We start from the raw sequence: 20499 nt of genomic DNA on the forward strand, positions 1-20499 counted from the left end.
GACTTGCCTTGACTCAGATGAGATTTTGGACTGTGGACTTCTGAGTTAACGCTGAAATAAGACTTTGGGGGGCTGTTGGGAAGACATGATTGGTTTTGAAATGTGAAGACATGAGATTTGGGAGGGGCCGGGGTGGAATGATATGGTTTGGCTCTGTGTCCCCACCCAAATCTCATCTTAAATTCCCATGTGTTGTGGGAGGGACCCAGTGGGAGGTAATTGAATCATGGGGGCAATTATTTCCTGTGCTATTCTCATGATACTTAATAAGTCTCATGAGATCTGATGGTTTTAAAAAGGAGAGTTTCCCTGCACAAGCTCTTCTCATCTGCCATCATGTGAGATGTGACTTTCATCTTCCACAATGATTGTGAGGCCTCCTCAGCCACATGGAACAGTAAGTCCACTAAACCTCTTTCTTTTGTAAATTGCCCAGTCTCAGGTATGTCTCTCTCTCTCTCTTTTTTTTTTTTTTTTCTGAGATGGAGTCTTGCTCTATAGCCCAGGCTTGAGGGCAGTGGCATGATCTTAGCTCACTATGACCTCCACCTCTCAGGTTCAAGCGATTCTCCAACCTCAGCCTCCCGAGTAGCTGGAATTACAGGCACGCACCACCATGCCCAGCTAATTTTTGTATTTTTAGTAGAGATGGGGGTTTCTCCATGTTGGCCAGGCTGGTCTCAAATTCCTGAACTCAAGTGATCCGCCCACCTTGGCCTCCCAAAGTGCTGGGATTACAGGTATGAGCCTCTGCGCCCGACCTCGGGTCTGAAAACAGACTAATACAGCCAGATAATTTATTATCTATATAATCCTTATTTCTTTTTTTGTTTGCTTTATTCATATTCTCTGTTCTTGCATCTCATTAAAATACTTATTTTTTAATTTAACTTATTTTTTCAAATATTCTAGTATGGAAGTAATAAATGTCTCCAAATACCCTTAATCCAATTTCACATAATTTTTTATCTCATTTATCATCCCCGACTTTAATGATAATTTTGATTAAAGTTTTTAAAAAAGCAGTTCTTTATATATGTAGAATCTTATATATCTTTGTAATATATGTTTGTAGTTTTGGTGCTCTAAATTAATTATTATACAGATTTATGTAAACGCTTATTTAAAAGAAAGGAGCTCCTCCTACTGTTTTCCTGAATTAATGGATTAGTGTTAATTATTACATTATACATATTTCATGTATGAAGAATTAAAATTCCATTTAGGTAGGCAAAACCAGAATGTAAGCCATGTCTCTTAACATTCAAAAGTTTCTTACATGCAATAAAAATTGCAAGTGATGCATATAAAATCATTGACTTAGGTTGTAAATACCAAGATCCATTCTGCTATGCTTCCTTGCTGTTGTTTGGGTAACAAATTTTCCTACTTTGGACCAAAGGAGAAAGCACAGTATAGTAAAATAAAATATGGGCTTTGGGTTGGGCCACTTACGAGCTATGTGCACTTGAACAATTGACCAGTTACCATGTATTTACTGGCACCTGTGGATATTTGGCATTGTATTAGGAGTTAGAGATATGTGTATAAATATCCACATATTTACTGTTTTCCTTTCTATTCTACCCCTGGACAATCAGAGACATGAGTTATAATCCAGGTTCTTTCATTGCCTTTTGGGAAACCTGGGCAGATCATTCAAGTATTTGAGCTTATGTCCCAATCAATGATATGGAGGCAATAATATCTATCTCACAGGGTTGTTGTAAGAATTAAATACTACAAATGTTTATACAGAATACCTAGCACATAATAGACACATACAATAATAACTGTTCATTCCATGTTTTTCTCCCTTTAGATCTGACTTGGGGAAAAAAACGACAGCTTACTCTGAGGCAGGAGCAATGGATAGTGTCCTTGTAGAAATTCTAGTACTCCCAAAATAATTGATTACTATAAATATTGAGTTTCCAAGTGATTAGTGCTGGGTTTTCTCAACCTAAGCACTACTGACATTTTGGGCTGAATAATGCTCTGTTGTTGAGGGCTGTCCTGTGCATAGTAGGACGTTTAGCAGCATCCCTGGCTGCTCCCCACTAGATGCAGTAGCTGTCCGGATTGTGAAGAGCAACACTGTCCAGACATCGCCAAATGTTCCTTCAGGGCAAAACCCAAGCACCACTCCTCCACCATTGAGAACCACTGCAATAGTGGATCATAAGCTCACATTTAGTGGGCCTTGAGAGGTATTTTTAAAATTAAATGACATAGAATTTGCTATAGACTGAATTGTGTGTCCCCTCCCTGCCAAATTCATATGTTGAAGGCCTAAACCCCAATGGGACTGTATGTGGAAATATAATTAAAATATAATTAAGGTTAAATGAGGTTGTAATGGTTGGCCCTAATTCCATTAACACTGAAGCCTCATAAGAAGAGGAAGAGATCCCAGCCATTTGGGAGGCACAGGCGGGTAGATCACTTGAGGTCAGGAGTTTGAGACCAGCCTGGCCAACATGGTAAAACTCTGTCTCTACTAAAAGTACAAAAAAAAAAAAAAAGGCCAGGTGTGGTGTCTCAGGCCTGTAATCCCAGCACGTTGGGAGGCTGAGGCAGGTAGATTATCTGAGGTCAGGAGTTGGCAACCAGCCTGGCCAACATAGTGAAACCCTGTTTCCACTAAAATACAAAAAAAAAAAAAAAAAATTAGCCAGGCGTGGTGGCACACGCCTGTAATCCCAGCTACTTGGGAGGCTGAGGCACAAGAATTGCTCGAACCTAGGAGGCAGAGGTTGCAGTGGGCCGAGATCGTGCCACTGCACTCCAGCCTGCGCAACAGAGTGAGACTCCATCTCAAAAAAATAAGTAAATAAAAGTAAAAAAATAAAAATACAAAAAAAAAAGAATTTAGAAAAGTAAAAAAAAGGCCGGGCGCGGTGGCTCAAGCCTGTAATCCCAGCACTTTGGGAGGCCGAGACGGGCGGATCACGAGGTCAGGAGATCGAGACCGTCCTGGCTAACACGGTGAAACCCCGTCTCTACTAAAAAATACAAAAAACTAGCCGGGCGAGGTGGCGGGCGCCTGTAGTCCCAGCTACTTGGGAGGCTGAGGCAGGAGAATGGCGTAAACCCGGGAGGCGGAGCTTGCAGTGAGCTGAGATCCGGCCACTGTACTCCAGCCTGGGCGACAGAGCGAGACTCCGTCTCAAAAAAAAAAAAAAAAAAAGAAGAAGAAGAGGAAGAGAGCGAGATCTCTCTGCCACGTGAGAACACAGGAAGAAGGCGACCGACTATCTGTAAGTCAGGATGAGGGCCTTCAATCAAATTGGCCAGCACTTTGATCTTGGGCTTTCTGGCCTCCAGAAGTATGAGAAATAAATTTCTGTTGTTTAAGCCACCCAGTGTATAGTATTTTGTACAGCAGCTAAAGCAGACTAATAACAGAATTGAAAAGAACAGAATAGAAAATTTTGAAAAACATTATAGGTAGTCAAGTATTTCTTAGTGAAATAAATTTCTTACTCTGAGTGTTGGTCAAAAGATTGAGGGAGGATGGCTTGAGCCTGGGAGACTCAGGCTGCAGCGAGCTGTGATCAAGCCACGGCACTCCAGCCTGGGCAATAGAGCAAGACCCTGTTTCACTCTATTTGGAGCAGAATTCAAGTCTCCAAACTTTTAGTAAAAACGTGAGAAGGAGATTATCACACGGAGGTAAAGATCTCCCGTAGGGTCCAAAAGGGTAGAAATATCAGAAAGAGTCAGAGGCATTTGATGGTGGGTCCAGTCATCAGAACTGAATATCAAAACACTAGGTGGACATTTGAAGAACATTTTAACGAGATGTTATTTTTCCACATTGGTTGACTAACCGTTTTTAAATCCGTAGTTGTGGAATGAATAAATGAATGAACACAGACTACACAATTCCCATTCATCTTCAATCAGCCAGGCCCTGTGATCACCTCCAGACAATCAGGCATGCTGCTCCCTCCACCTGGCATCTCTCTCTCCTTTTCTTTCCCCACTGAATTAATTCTAGAATCAGCTCTTTAACATCCCCCGGGGGACACCTTCCACTAGTTCCCAGACAAGTTCATTCTTCGTTTGTGCTCCTTCAATAGGCCCTAACTGTACCCTAATTATTGTATCTGTTCCACCCTTGTTCCCTGACAGCCCGCTAACTCCGCATTCTTTCTATCCCCCCCGCCTCCATCCCCAAGGTGGCAACAACTATGTTCTGTTCCAGAAAGCATAAGCCACAGCCCCCATCACAGTGTTTGGCAATGCGGCGGCCGTTTAATACCTGCTGACTGAGTGGAAGGAAGACAAGGTAATTACCTGACTCAAAGAGAAGCAAAAGAATGCTGCCTTCAAGCTGAGGGGAAGACTGAGTTGTCCGTTTCCTTCTGCTCTAAAGTGTCCTCAGGAGAGGACGTTGGCGGAGCTGGGCCACCCTGTGGAGGTGTCATGCACTGCAAGTGCTCGCAAGCTCCAGGAACAAACGCAGCCGCGCAGTTGTCTGGGGTTTGCCCCGTCGCTGCCAGCCCTCTCGCTGAGTCCCCGCCCTCGCTGATAAGAGCCCACTTGGGACCCCCGTTACGTGGTTGGCTTCCCAGGACCTGCCCTTAAAGACTCTGATTTAGTGCGTTGGAAATGACGCAATTATTTTTATTTTTAATTGGTACCCCAAGTAATTCTTCCCATCAAGGAAGTCTGGGAAACAAATCACGTTTGTTTCAATCACCTGTGGAACTGGAGCGATTTTTTTTTTTTTCCCCCCAGTGACTTTATCACGAAGTTAACTTTGGAATATGCTAGTGGTTAATACACGGAATGTTCCCGAGATCCCTCAAGAAAGAAGCTACGAATACTTAGAAGATACTATTCCGCAGCGTTTACAGACAGTTAACACTGTCCGTTACAGGATTCGAGTGAGACAGAAGGATTCGAGTGACGGGCTGCTTTGAAGGCGAAGACCACAGGGTAACCCAAGCTTCAGAAGGGTTCTGGCCACGGGAGCCACACTGGTCACTGTCTCCTAGTGCTGGGATGAGGGCTTGAGTGTTAGAGGATCCCACTCACTCCTCTGGTAGATGAGGTCAGAGAGCTGAGAGGGCCAGAACAAGTCTTCCTTATCGGATTCTGGGCAGAAAAAGAGGAAGTCCTCCCGGACTTTAGTAAGAGTCATTGTTACGAATTGTTCTAGGCAAGGAGAACTCAGGAGAAATGGGCCCAAGTTTTGATTTCTGTTTTCACCAAGCCGCAAGTCCTAATCGTAGCAAGAGGTGCGGGGGAGTCGCCTTCCTTCCCGCCTAGTGGGACCCAAGTCAGGCTGTCTTTGTTAGCCAGGGTCAAAGAGGCTCTGCCAGTGAAAAACGACGGCAAATATTTTTCAAGAGGGAGGAAGTCTCCAGCCACTTGTGACCTTATGAAATCCGTCTGGGCCAAAAAGATAGTGAACGCTTGGCTGAGGGCCCCAGGGACACACGTTTCGTCCTGTATGGAGGAGGCAGGACTCTTCATAAAATTACACTGCACACAGAGCTGGCATCAAGGTCCACTCCCGGGCTACACACACAGCTCCGAGGCCCTCAGGCGGAGACCCAGAGCCCGCGAGGGGCGTCAAGTGCAGGTACACTACCGCGGAGGCTGGAGCCCGGCCTCGGGGCGGGGCGAGGGCCAGTCACGTGTGTCCGCCGCCGTCTCCTCGATTTCCCTACAAGGACTTGGGTCGACGGCCCCGCCCTTCGCCGTGCCCTGGAATGTGCGACCAAGCAAAGCCACAGGACGGACGCAACCATCTGCGGAAAAGATAGGGGGGAGTAAGGCTTAACACTGCAACAAGAGGTACAAAAAAGACGGAAACTCAGTTAACAGGACCCAGCGAACCATTATATATTGCTCTATATTCTAGGTCGCCCGCTTTACACTTCCTTCTCGTGCACTTGGTCAATACCGCGCTCGCTGACCACATTGGCGACTTCCCTCCATGTCGCCACTCCGTGAAGTCTGGCCCACTCTGCGGGCCAAGAAAGGTGACCGGGCTTCCTTCCGGCTTGCTAAGCGGAGCCGGAAGCGGTGGTTTTTAGCGGCTCTCTGGGTAGTAGGGTGGTGTAATAGCGGCAGCGAGGGGCTCGCAGAGGTGCTCGGATTCTCGTAGCTGTGCCGGGTGAGTGGCACTCGCGTTTGGGCGCGGGACACCCATCCCGGGGACCCGTCTCCGCGGGGCAGCTGGAGGGCGGCGGGGCTCTTGGCGCCGGGAGCGCACCTGGGCAGGTGTGCCACCCAGGTCCCCGGTTCTGGGATCCGAGGCCATGGCTGGGAGTGGCCCAGACCGAACTTCGCTCCTGTGCCCAAACTTGGAGCCCGGGAAATGTGGCCTCGCTCACTGGCGCCTTGATCTTGGGCGACTGCCGGGCCCTCGAAACCCGACCCCTGCAGAGCTGATTCCGGGACTATTTTTGTTTCTAACGTCAACTTGCCCGATTCAAGAGGGTTTGCGCAAAAAACGTAGCCCATTGTCCCCCCACTGCAGCTGTTGTTGCAGCTGTGTGGCTACATTTAGTAGGAATAACCAACTCAAATTGGGAAGTTCTTCAACTCAGTACCCGCTCCTGTAATTAGAACTTTTTTTCTTTAAGCGATGAAATTTTGGACAAAGAGATCTGGAGTTTAGTTTGTGGCTCGAGGAAAAACTCCAAAATATAATGCCTTGTCCCATTTGGGGGGAAAGTTTGGGCTAATTCAATTCGCCATGGAAGTGTTTCCTTTTAAAGTAGTTTAGTAGGTATATGAATGTATCTGTCAGTTTCTTGAGAGACCTATGGATTTAGCAGAGATTTTAACTTAAGTGCAAAAAGTTTTGTATCTAAAGGCGAATAAAGCGAATATTTCTTAAAATTATTGGTATTTGTTTCATGTTCTGGAAGGGCTCTGATCAACGGTCATCAGAAAAGCACTTTATTTTCAAAAGCGAAGCTTTACTGGCAAGTCAGCCCTAACAGCCAATTGTCTGTCCAGTGGTGAGAACTTTTGGGTGTGGCAGTCCTAAAGAAGGAATCCTACCTTCAACCGGAAGTTTGCATAAGAAATGAAAACTTGGTTTACTTGGAACGGAAGCACCAACTTGAAAATACACTTTGTAAAAATTGCGGTTAGCACCCAGAAAATAAATTACACTTAGTTTTTTTTTAAGTGCATTGATTAAATGAGGCGGTGTATTTGTTCAGGGTTTAAAAAGCCGACCAAATGATAGGTACTATCACACTACGCAGTGTTTTGTAAGATGGTAGTTTTTTCTTGAAGAATATCTGATATTTCTCAGAATATTATCAATCTGAGTGTTCGTTTTGTAGAAAAAGTTTCTAGGTTATTTTACATTTATTGTCACTTTGTAAATGCTGGACTCTAGGGTTCTAACCAGAGCACTCTAATGTATATATTGGTATGGATTAATCCCATTTTATAAGTGAACATAGTTTCTAGAGATCTAAAAAATCTCGTGTCCTTTGGTGTGTGGGGAAAGCCACTTTGAGGATCTGTTCCTGTTTCTGCCACCTATTAATCTAGTTTAACATTTTCTTTTTTTTTTTTTTTTTTTTGAGACAGAGTCTAGCTCTGTCACCCAGGCTGGAGTGCAGTGGCGCGATCTTGGCTCACTGCAAGCTCCGCCTCCCGGGTTTACGCCATTCTCCTGCCTCAGCCTCCCGAGTAGCTGGGACTACAGGCGCCCGCCTCGTCGCCCGGCTAGTTTTTTGTATTTTTTAGTAGAGACGGGGTTTCACCGTGTAGACCAGGATGGTCTCGATCTCCTGACCTCGTGATCCACCCGTCTCGGCCTCCCAAAGTGCTGGGATTACAGGCTTGAGCCACCGCGCCCGGCCCTAACATTTTCTTTAATTGTGTTGTGTATCTCTCGTTATAGCCTATGATGATTCTGAGTTAAAACACAAAATAAACAGATTCATTGCCACCAGCGCTCACCTCCTCTGACTTAAAAAGAGGTTATGCTCCTTTAGATTAATCTGTAAACTCAGTCTCCTGACTGCCCTTCATCCACTTTCTCATGCTTCTGAAATCCTCTTCTATTTTGTAGAAGCCTGTTTTTAAGTCTCCTTGCTTTACAGTTTCATACAACATATACTCCTTCACACCAAAGACCTTTCATTTAATCCTTCAAAAATAAAGACTCAGGCCGGGTGCGGTGGCTCACGCCTGTAATCCCAGCACTTTGGGTGACTGAGGCGGGTGGATCACGAGGTCAGGAGTTCAAGACCAGCCTGGCCAAGGTGGGTGAAAGCCCGTCTCTAATAAAAATACAAAAATTAGCCAGGCATGGTGGGGGGCGTCTGTAATCCCAGCTACTCCGGAGGCTGAGGCAGAGAACTGCTTGAACCCTGGAGGTGGAGATTGAGATCGCGCCACTGCACTCCAGCCTGGGCGACAGAGCGAGACTCCGTCTCAAAAATAAATAAATAAACAAATATAAGTAAATAAAGACTCGACTTTATGACTGAAGAGCTTTCGTAACTTGGAAACCTCGGGTCCTTACCTGGCGATCTTTGCATCCTAAAGAATAATTACACTGACAGGAAATCTTTTCAATTTATTTTACCCTAGCTTGCTTTTTGTAAAAAGCACTTTCGACTTTTTTAGATTAAGGAGTATACCCTAGTTTTCTAAACTTAGATGAGGGTTGTGCATTTGCTGAAGGCTTATTATATGAAGAGTGATAGTCTCAGTTGTTTGCGGGAAAGTAAAATGAACAGCAAACTAGAATAATAGCAAAGAGGACCCTGACAATATCAGAAATGATCTGCTCCTTGAGATCATAGCACTGTTCCTGATTTGACTCCCTCCACCATTGTTTATTCCCCCCACACTTTTAGTTTGGTAGGAAAAAAACCCACAGTTTCTGTATTTTGGAACAGTGACTGAAGCCAAACTCCCTATCGCTGAAAGGTGTCTGGTGGAAAATAACTCAGATCAGAATCCAGCCTCCTCGAAAAAGTAAAGGCCTAGGCAGTAACTTGCTCAACATTACACTATCAGTTTTTGGTAGAATTAACTACCTTAATTTGTTAGAATTGAGACTAACACCCAAATTCTTAATTCTAACTATGCCTTGTAGCTTCTAAATGATCCCACACTGGGTTTTTCAAGGTCTTCCTCCTCCCCAATCACTTAAGTACTCAGAAACATCTTCTCTGAACTCACAACATTTAATTATTATGTACCATCTTACGAATTATTTTTCATTATTGTCACACGTTGTTTTAAGTTTAGAGTCATACTTCTGGAATGAAAACTATGACTCATTTCATAAGTTGAACCAATCATCTCATTTCTTTATAGTTGCCTCCCCAACTGTATTTTAAGCTCCTTGAAGATAGGACACATGCCTTACATTTCTTAACTCTTAAGTAGTATTCAACATAATTAATATGACACTTGATACATATTAGTGTAATTAACTGTTCATAATAAGATTGATAAGATTACTGAATATGCTGAAGAAGAGCTCTATATGAGGCCATTGTCAGTGCTGACAAAAAAAAAGAACTTTTTCACTTAAAAAATCTATTTTATAATACATTTACAAATTCAAAAAAGTGCATGATTAAAAGAATAGGAAATACATCAGAATTCAAAAAACATACTACTTTACGGCCGGGCGCGGTGGCTCAAGCCTGTAATCCCAGCACTTTGGGAGGCCGAGATGGGCGGATCACGAGGTCAGGAGATCGAGACCATCCTGGCTAACACGGTGAAACCCCGTCTCTACTAAAAATACAAAAAAAACTAGCCGGGCGAGGTGGCGGGCGCCTGTAGTCCCAGCTACTCCGGAGGCTGAGGCAGGAGAATGGCGTAAACCCGGGAGGCAGAGCTTGCAGTGAGCTGAGATCCGGCCACTGCACTCCAGCCCGGGCGAGAGCGAGACTCCGTCTCAAAAAAAAAAAAAACATACTACTTTACAACCAAACCTAAACATTTTGAAAAGGTATCTAGAGGACCCCATAAATTTAGTAATATGAGATTTTATATAATAGATTAAAAAATCAGTTGTGGCAGCCGTTTGACCTCATCAGTTCTTTGTTCTTAAAATAGCTGACATTTCTGCATCATTAGGGAAAGACAATGGTGTCACACAAAACAGACTATTTTTAAAGATGTGCTTTGGCTTGCAAAGGCGTGACATGCCTAAAATATGAAAGCGATATGGACTAGTAAACGTGTCACACATTGGGTCTCAACCTCTCGCTGCAAGTCCTTGAGTACATTTAAGAGATGGAGGAATAATATACTCTATAACTCTTTGCCGTTTTTAACGACAGCACTTAGAGAGGAAAGTACAACCCCATGTAGTTTAGATATGAATGGGAATTTACTACCCTCAAAGGTGTTATAGAATGAAAATATGCATTTATGAATGGTTTAAGTCATGAAAGGCAGCATCCTAAAAGTTGATTAAAGAATTCTAGGAAATTTGGGAGCAGCATATATCATCACTTCTGTGCTGTGTAGGATATATCTTTTCAACAATATATTCCAGTTGCCATATGGTGTTCTATTGGATGGGCTGGAATTTGTGACTATCCTCTGTGGAATTTCCTATTAAAATCTGAAAACAGATTTAGCTTTTAAAAATTTGAGGCAGAGCTTTTCTGATCATTCCGTAATTGTATTTAGTCTGGACAATGTGGTTATAATCAAGGAAATAATGTAAGAAATTACTTTTTAAACACATCGGAAACATATTCTTAGGGTCACTGTGGAGTGCTGAGATCTAGGTGGTAGTTCATTCTTTGCAGTCCACAGACTTATTTTTAGAGCAGTGGCATAGTGTTTTGCCAGATCATAGCTAAATGTTTTCAGAACGTAAGCTTTAAAATTGTTATCCTGGTCAGAGTGAAATCAGTAGTGCCTATTTTAGACCTGCTTGAAAGAATATAACTCAATGCAGTGTCATACTGTTGCTGCTGAGCGGTTTTGCAGACTACCATCTTCACTGCAACTCTGAAGGATGGTATGGTAGAATTTTATTGTCTGATGACTATGGAATTTTTAACTTCAAACACATTTTTGTAGTTTTTAAAAAAGATTGAGTATTGAAAGGAAAGTTGCCTTTTTATTTTAGGTATTACTAGACATTCTTTTTAATTTTAACTTAAATTTTACTGGGATAAATTGAGATAAGAGAGCAAAGGTAGTTTCTACCTTTAAGACGTTTTCTAAAACATTTAAAATTATTTTAAAAGCTTGTACTCTGATTTCTGTTTAGAGGTCTTAGATACTTCCAGTGATTTAGTGTGACTGTAATACAAGAAACTGGTTTGGATAGAGTGTAATGTCTATAAAAACTGTAGATGAATTCCCTTCAGTTTTTTAATACTTTACTGTTAGCCTTTCAACAAATAGTTTTCTTGAACTACTTTTGCCTAGAGGTGAGGGTACAATAAAAAACGTTAGTTGAAAGTGGAAGAACAATATTTGTCAATAGAGATTAGGAGATGAAGACCTGTTCCATCAGTTAGTCGCTCTTACTATTCCTCACCTTTCTGTCCACCGTGCTGTGGAATAGCCAATTTAGGCTAAGGCTGCAAAGGGGGGACCTACTGAAGATGAATTAGTATCCCTCAGCACCCCTAGAGTGCTGAAGGATAGAACTTGGGAGTTTCCTAGGTAACCAATATTTTTTGGTGCTTGGTTTTTTTTATTGTTATCAAATCAGCAGATTTGGTTATCAGCTGTTGTTAGCTATATAGCAGTACGGGTCATATGTAATCTTGTTGACATATGTCTTCTAAAGACACATTTCTGAGTAGCTCAAACATATCAGGAAGGCTGATTCTGTGTACTTTTGTGAATCATTGTTTTGATTCAAACTTAAGTGATCTTAGATGTTGATTTAATTTTTATTGTATTTCCTTTCCTAATTAGGACTTAACCACCACCATGTCAAGCAAAAGAGCAAAGACCAAGACCAAGAAGCGCCCTCAGCGTGCAACATCCAATGTGTTTGCCATGTTTGACCAGTCACAGATTCAGGAGTTCAAAGAGGCCTTCAACATGATTGATCAGAACAGAGATGGCTTCATTGACAAGGAAGATTTGCATGATATGCTTGCTTCATTGGGTAATGCTCAGTTTAAATATTAATCTATTGGATAGAATTTCCACGGTGCCTTTCATGTTGATTTCATGAGTCTTAAAGCTCTGTAAAGCCTGTCTAATGGTTTGAGTAAAGTGTGGAACGGTGTTTCCCACCAGACCACCAGCAGATTCCTGACCCTGTCTTAGGATTGGGTTGGGGTTCATGTGTGTGTGTGTGTAAAAACACTAATGTAGATTATGGAAGCAGTATTATTCCTTCTGACATTCCAATGGAATATCATATACTCTCCAGACTCTTTAATAGGCCCTATTCATTAAGAAAACTTTTCCCCCAAGTAGTTTTGCTGTCATGAGTGCAAACAGTAAACTGTATGAATGATAATCTTTCTTACCAAAATGTTTACTGTCACTAATAGTTGATATGTATTATAATGTAATTAAAATCATGACCCCTTTTAAAAATTTAGGGAAGAATCCAACTGATGAGTATCTGGATGCCATGATGAATGAGGCACCAGGGCCCATCAATTTCACCATGTTCCTCACCATGTTTGGTGAGAAGTTAAATGGCACGGATCCTGAAGATGTCATCAGAAATGCCTTTGCTTGCTTTGATGAAGAAGCAACCGGTAAGTGAGAGGTAACCTTTAATTACAAAGCGATTTAATTTTTAGTTATGGTAACTAAAATATACAGTGACTTAAAATATGATAACACCGTCAGGTTTGTACTACACCTGTTTTTTTAAACAGAGTTCTCTTGGCATGTTTGTCACTCACTTTCTGCTTCTGCCCTAAGTAGTAGTTTACAATGAATAGGTTGTATTTGAAACCTCTTTGGGAAACTTGTATTACCCCTTTCCTAGCATGTTACCTCCACAAGGGTTAGGCTATCAGAAAATATGTATTGAATAAAAAACTTTTAACAATAATCTTGATGAAGTATAAATTGATGAAGTATAAATTGTTATAGGCTGTGGCACCACTATAATCCTGTGTGTGTTTACCAGGTATCTGTCAGCTCTCAAATTGTTTAAATCTTACATTTAACCTCTATTTTAAAATACGCCCAGTAGAACTTAGGGTCTGGAATTAGACTATCTGGCTTCATATTCCTCTTCCACATAATAGCTGTGTAATTTGGGGCAAGTTGCTTAACTTTCTCTAAGCCTCTGTTTTCTTATTTGTAAAATGGGCAGTATTACCTACCTCACAGGGTTGTTGTGAGAATTAAATGAAGTGAGATGTACATGAAGTACTTAGCGTACTGTGTGGCATAGAGTTAACTCTCAAAAAAGCAAAATGTAAACTATACAGGGGCCTGATCCTTTGGCAGGAGTGTATGTAAGAGAAAACATAATGAGGGAATATTTTCCATGACACCCAACTCAACATGGCGTAGCCAAGTGTGTTTAGTGAAGGAAGGCACAATCTTGGGTTGCCTGCATTAGTGGGACTAGTTTAAATACTGGGTGGTTGCCAGGGCCTGCTGATGGAAGCATGATCTGTGGCTTTAAAGTCTCCCCACATGTCCATGCCAGCTATTTGGGAAATCTTAAAAATACCAATAGCAGAAAATAAATCTGGGGTGACATCTGATTCTTGTGGGCAGGCAGGTTTTATGAGAACCCTGGTATCAAATTCCCAAAGTAAAGAGGACACCTTTCATTTTACCTCTGCACACCTCCACTGCCTAGCACAGTGCCTGCCACATAGTTAGTGCTCAAATATTTATTCCATGTTTTTGCATGTGCTGGGACTGGCCATATTTGTTATAATAATTGGATTTGTAAACAGTAAAAATCTCATTTTACATCTGAGAAAACCAAAGGTCAGGGATAAAGTGAAATGCCTGAAATAAAATAGCTTGTTAAAACTGGGCCTCAGGTTTCCAGTATTCTTTCCACTGTACCATTTTATTGATGTGTATGATGTAGTGTTGATTTTAGCGTGGCAGGTCAATGTTCTTTGCTTGTAGAATAACACGTGACCATTCATGCCACTTTCAGGAACCGTAAGGCTTAGATTCTTTAACCATGCTTTTTATTACTTTGTTTTAGGCATAGGTTTAGTCTATTATCAAGAGAGCAGAAGCTGAATGTGGAGGCAGAATGATAGAGCAGAGCGATACTGCTAAGCATCTGGGCATTTTTCTAGACACTTCCCTGCTGAGGCTGTTTTCAGTAGGTGGACACCCTGTAGTTCATATATTTGCATGTTTATAGTTTTTAACGTACAGAACAACATGCTTAGTCGAGTATAGATATTCTTTGTAATTAACCCTCAGAGTAGTATGTATTCTGATCCCTTGTTCTTTATTCTCCAGGCACCATTCAGGAAGATTACCTGAGAGAGCTGCTGACAACCATGGGGGATCGGTTTACGGATGAGGAAGTGGATGAGCTGTACAGAGAAGCACCTATTGACAAAAAGGGGAATTTCAATTACATCGAGTTCACGCGCATCCTGAAACACGGGGCAAAAGACAAGGATGACTGAAAGAATTTCAAATTCCAGCCAAACGTTCCTTGTTACCACTTTGGGTATTTTTGAGATTTTCTCTTGCATGCCCTTAGCTTTACAGCTTTTGCATTTCCTGTTGTATTTATTCTCAGCCATTTTGGGCATATGTATCTTTATACTCAGACTGGAAAAGGGACTTTCTATTGATATCATTTTCAGAATAGAAAATAGGGTAATTTAACCTACCAGCCCTTCCCCCCAATAACTGTGGTCTATACAGAGTCAATATATTTTTTTCAGAGAAAGTTATTTGTTCAATTTTTTCTGAATCATAATTAAACTTTATGATAAAATACTTACTTGTTTAAACTTCTTATTTACCATACTGGGCCTTTGTTGGTTTTAGTCAAATCTTCCAAAGAAAGGTAGATGAGGGAAATCCTAGAAAATGATATGGTTGTTAGCTTTCTCTTCCTCCAATTTTCCTAACAATCCTATCTCCTCTACTATCCATTCCTCCTCCTCCTCCCAAGGATATCCAATTTAACTGCCCTAATCAGGTTTTCTGCACTTTGTCTTCCAATTCTTAAAATAATTTCCTGTGGAATTGGCATATATATGGTAGTTTCCGTAGTTCTAAGTTCTTTTTCTTTCCTTCTTCTTTTTTTTTTTTTTTTTTTTTTTTTTTGAGACGGAGTCTCGCTCTGTCGCCCAGGCTGGAGTGCAGTGGCCGGATCTCAGCTCACTGCAAGCTCCGCCTCCCGGGTTCACGCCATTCTCCTGCCTCAGCCTCCGGAGTAGCTGGGACTACAGGCGCCCGCCACCTCACCCGGCTAGTTTTTTGTATTTTTTAGTAGAGACGGGGTTTCACCGTGTTAGCCAGGATGGTCTCGATCTCCTGACCTCGTGATCCGCCCGTCTCGGCCTCCCAAAGTGCTAGGATTACAGGCTTGAGCCACCGCGCCTGGCCCGTAGTTCTAAGTTCTTAAGTTGACATACCTGCCAACATTTCCGCTTTATTTAAACTTTTGTAATTTCTGATTATTTAAAATTAGACCAGGTCACTGAGTGTAATTTCAATTTTTCATATTTTTAAAAACCATTTTGGCTTAAAGGTTCCGTGGAATGCTACCAAAGAGAGATTTTTTAATGTTATGTTTTAAAGTGCTGGAAATACAATGCAATTTTTTTTTATTATATGTAGTTCTTCTTTAACACAACAATGCCTATTGAAAGATATTTATGCAGAGATTCACCACGAGTCCATGTAGAGTTTTGGACATTCCTGACCTTCCCACAATCAAAACAGCTGAACCTACATGCCTGGGAAAGTGAGGTCATTATTTCAGTCCTAAAAATAACTTCTACTATTTGCAGAAATGCAGAACTGTTTCATAGTTAATCAGGGAGTGGCAGACAGTTTCATTCTTTTTCAGCTTTAAAAATTTGACTCTCAAAGGGCTTCAGGATTCTCTTTTTTTTTTCCAGACAGGGTCTCTCGCTCCGTCATCCAGGCTGGGGTGCAATGGCATGATCACAGCTCACTACAGCGTTGACCTCCTGGGCTCAAGTGATCCACCTCAGCCACCTGAGTAGTTGGGACTACAAGCATGCACCACCGTGCCTGGCTAATTTCTCAGTTTGTTGTAGAGACAGGGTCTCATTATGTTGCCCAGGCTGGTCTCAAACTCCTGTACTCAAGTGATCTTCCCACCTCTGCCTCCCAAAGTGCTGGGATTACAGGTGTGAGCAACCATGGCCAGCCCAAAACTCCCACTCTCAAAGATTCATGAGTTTTAAAATATTTGAAACGGAGAAAAATTTGGTTGAAAAGAGTTGACAATTAGCCCATGAAGATGAGTAATTGACAATTACTGTAATAACTTCAAGTTTTATGCTATGATTATCATGACTCTCCTTAGACAAAACCATTACCTCATTCAGTATAAACAATTACTAAAAGCCTTCTGGGCAGCAGGCCTTTGCAGCCAATAAGATCAGCTAGATCCTGTAACCTGAGAAGGCCAACGCTATAGGAATAGATGGACTAGTCAAAGCTAGTTCTTGTCCTCTTCAACATTAGAATCTTAGGACCTGCCTTCATTCTTTGTCTTTTGTTACTGAATTTTATTCACTGGTTAAGCCAAAATACTTTTTCCAGGTTATGGCCTTGGTGCTAAAATCTTGTTTTTTGAATTGAATTTCCATATCAAGAGAAAAAATTACCATATGCTTTGTTAAATCTCCAGTGAAGAACAGATAACATTGTTTCCACTATATGAAAAACAAGGTACTACTAAAAATGATCTCTTGCAGGGTTCCTGTTTCTCTTTCAGAGAACTGCTCAAAGAACCAACTTGCATTAAGAACAATGATGTACCCTGAATGAAATAATTCTCCAGGCCGGGCGCGGTGGCTCAAGCCTGTAATCCCAGCACTTTGGGAGGCCGAGGCGGGCGGATCACGAGGTCAGGAGATCGAGACCATCCTGGCTAACACTGTGAAACCCCGTCTCTACTAAAAAATACAAAAACTAGCCGGGCGAGGTGGCGGGCGCCTGTAGTCCCAGCTACTCGGGAAGCTGAGGCAGGAGAATGGTGTAAACCCGGGAGGCGGAGCTTGCAGTGAGCTGAGAACTGGCCACTGCACTCCCGCCCGGGCGACAGAGCGAGACTCCGTCTCAAAAAAAAAAAAAAAAAAAAAAAAAAAAAAAAAAGAAATAATTCTCCTAATTTACTAATACCATTCTTTGCTTAAACAAGAATGATTGCCAATAGAAAGGTAAAACCATCCATTTCAATGGTGTGTTTGACTGAAAAATCAGTCTCAAAAGTTTCCATGATAAAAGTCAATCTTGAAACAAACCATTTCAAAAGATCTGGCTAGGCATGTTGGCTCACATCTGTAATCCCAGCACTTTGGAAGGTCGAGTAGGAAGACTGCTTGAAGCCAGAAGTTTGACATTAGCCTGGGCAACAAAGCAAAACCCCATCTCTACATAAAAATAAAAAAAAGAAAACTTAGCCGGATATGGTGGCGGGTGCCTATAATCCCAGCTACTCCCAAAGCTAAGGTGGAAGGATTGCTTGAGCCCAGGAGTCCGAGGCTGGAGTGAACTGATTGTGCCACTGCACTCCAGCCTGGGGTGACAGCGAGACCCTGTCTTTAAAAAAAAAATCGGACAAAACCAACCTAATGGGGTGGCATCCTTATCTACCTGCATATGATACGGTCATTTGGATTCCAGGCCCCAAATTTTACTTGATGAAAGAACCTATGACTTGAGAGCAGGAATTGAATGCTCCTGGGAAAGAAAGGAGGAAGGTCTGAGCATAAGAGACAAGTAAAAGCAAATTGAGAAGGAAAGGAAACCATTTGCTACAAAGTGAAAAGAGGAAGGACAGCAAGAGGTTTAACACCTAGACTTGAGGATCAGATAAAAAATGATCAGAGTTTGGAGAGGTAAATGGAGCCACAAAAACAGTTTTACGGAAACCTAGTTAATGTCAAGAGTAAGGAGGTTAATAGTGTCCAACACAGAAAAGTGGAGTACGGGAAGTTTTACATGAGACGCCCCCAGATTTGACAAGTCCTTAGTCGTGTTTGCTTACCTTTTCTGTCCATAAAGCGATTGTTGTAGCTAATCCCACATTGAAGAAATGCCCAGTTTTCCCCGTGCTGCTTACTCCGTGTTCACTTGCTCTTCCATCTTCCAAGTCCCTATATCTTTTTAGTCTAGATTTCTCTGTGTCTGCTCGAATAGCAGGAATTGTGACTTCTCCAATGTTTATCCACATACATTTTAGAGTTGTAATGAGTTTACAACTTGTTTTTTCATTTACTAAAATTATAATTCATGTTTTGGCATAGCCACATTGCTTTTTCAACCATTCTTAACTTCAATTATCTTTGACGTGGGTATGCTATAATTAACAATTTTCCAGTGATAGATATTTAGCTATCCAGCTATTTTTAATAGTGAATACATTTTTATTAATGATTAAATAAAGCCTATATAGGCTTTTCTTTTGCATCTAGAGAGAACAATGTACCTTAGAATTATTTCTTCAGAATAGTGCTGTCAAATAGAAGCTTCTGTAATTATGGAAATGCTCTCTGTGCCATACAATAAGGACACTAACCACATGTGGCTATTGAGCACTTAAAATGTGTCTAATACTGGCCGGACGCGGTAGCTCACGACTGTAATCCCAGCACTTTCGGAGGCCGAGGTGCGTGGATCCCAAGGACAAGAGACTAAGACCATCCTGGCCAATATGGTGAAAACCCGTCTCTACTAAAAATACAAAAATTAGATGGGCGTCGTGGCACACGCCTGTAGTCCGTGCTACTCGGGAAGCTAAGGCAGGAGAATCGCATGAACCCGGGAGGCAGAGGTTGCAGTGAGTCGAGATCGAGCCACTGCACTCCAGCCTGGGCAACAGAGCAAGACTGTTTCAAAAAAAAAAAAAAGAAATGTGTCTAATACTGCCAGACGCACTGGTGTGGTGTCTCTCACCTGTAGTCCCAACTACTTGGGAGGCTCAGGTGACAGGATCGCTTGAGCCCAGGAGTTCCAGGTTGTAGTGCATTATGATCACACCTGTGAATAGCCACTGCATTCCAGGTATCAAACGTATCAAATACAACTGAGGAACTGAATTTAAGTTTAGCCACATGTGGTTAGTGACGATTGTATTGGACAGCACAATTCTAGAAACTTATTTTTTTTAATTATTCAAACTATCGAACCAAAACCTAGACTACAGTTAAGGAAAGGGTAAATATTGTAGAACCAGGTATGACTTTTCAGCAATTGCTTTTCTAACACTATTGAGAAAATACATACAGTTATGAACTGGATTTAGAGCTGTGCTGCTGGGATGACGACCACCGCATCAGCATCATGTGCGCTTAACAGAAATTCGAATTATCCTCCACCCCTTACTCACTGAATCCTAATACCCGGTTTTGAGGCTCAAAAATGTTTTTTAAAGTCCTGTTATTAGGCTTGCTACTGTTTAAGAACTGCTATAGAGTGCTGAACACAAGCTCCCTCCCTTCTAGGAATTTCTGATCAAAGATTTCTAGAATATAAACTCCCTAAGAGGCTTTGAAATCATCTCTCAGCATGCAGCACATGTTAAGGCAATAAGAAGAGTTCAATAAAGATTTGCTATTAGATTGCCAATCCTCCACCATCCTGAAGTAATGCTATTTTAGTAATGCTAGATGAAGTAATGCTAGATTACCTCAAGGTGAGGGAAAAGATCTTGAAGAACACAGCCACAAACACGATCTAGAACAAAACCTGAGAAACGCAGCTTCGTGTTTTTCTTTTTGTGTTTCCTTCTTCCTTTTTGTGGAGAACGGGGTCACGCTATATTGCCCAGGCAGGTCTCGAACTCCTGGGCTCAAGCTATCCTCCCGCCTCTGCCTCCGTGAGGAGCTGGGATTACAGGCGTGAGCCACCGCACCCAGCCGCTTCGTGTTTTTCTTTGTGTGTGCATGTATGTGTGTGCGTTGCCATTTTGTTGATAAAGGAAAGAAAGTAGTTTGAATAAAACTTTCTTGTGGCTAAAAGAGGAATGAAACAGCCATATGCTGTGGCCGTAGCCTCATACGGCCGTAAACCTTATGAGGGTAAGCAGAGAGGAGTAGGTTAAAGGATTTAACTCGGGCTGGAATGCGGTTTGAAAAGAGAAAGGGATTCTGGAGCGGAAAAGAATCCGCCCAGGCGCCGCCCTCACCTTCTCAACGTTACATGGGAAGAACCCTAAACCCTGTCTTGTCTGAAACTCAAATTTAGAAGAACTGTACTTTTACTTGCTAAATCTGGCAACTCAGGGTTCGGCGCCAGGCGACCCCAAATCCTCGGCGGACCGCGCCCCGCCTGGGTCAAAGGGTACCCCAAATCCTCCGCTGATCGCGGCCCGCTCGGGTCAAATTCCAGCGCCCG

General features: G+C 42.2%; 1 protein-coding gene and 1 long non-coding RNA gene across 4 annotated transcripts; one reads left to right on the top strand and one right to left on the bottom strand.

The window, feature by feature from the left end:
• Positions 1–5709: 5709 nt before the first annotated feature.
• Positions 5710–14895, top strand: LOC117064107 (myosin regulatory light chain 12A). 3 transcript variants are annotated; one of them, XM_033178226.1, is made up of 4 exons: positions 5710–5811; positions 11905–12100; positions 12546–12707; positions 14404–14895. In XM_033178226.1, the coding sequence occupies exons 2-4, from the start codon at positions 11920–11922 to the stop codon at positions 14574–14576; spliced, it is 516 nt and encodes a 171-aa protein (XP_033034117.1). In that variant the 5' UTR covers positions 5710–5811; positions 11905–11919; the 3' UTR covers positions 14577–14895. The 3 variants fall into 3 exon arrangements, with proteins under 3 accessions (XP_033034117.1, XP_033034116.1, XP_033034115.1); XM_033178225.1 differs by having other exon boundaries at positions 5759–6133; XM_033178224.1 differs by lacking the exon at positions 5710–5811 and adding an exon at positions 10868–10990.
• LOC117064109 lies at positions 14609–20443 on the bottom strand. Its single transcript, XR_004429268.1, has 3 exons — positions 19793–20443; positions 18152–18381; positions 14609–14981 (listed from the first exon to the last, which is right to left on the bottom strand). It is a non-coding gene; the product is annotated as an uncharacterized LOC117064109 (long non-coding RNA).
• Between the last annotated feature and the right edge of the window lie 56 nt (positions 20444–20499).

This window comes from Trachypithecus francoisi, unplaced genomic scaffold, assembly GCF_009764315.1.
Source record: "Trachypithecus francoisi isolate TF-2019V2 unplaced genomic scaffold, Tfra_2.0 Lachesis_group19, whole genome shotgun sequence".
Lineage (NCBI taxonomy): Eukaryota > Metazoa > Chordata > Mammalia > Primates > Cercopithecidae > Trachypithecus > Trachypithecus francoisi.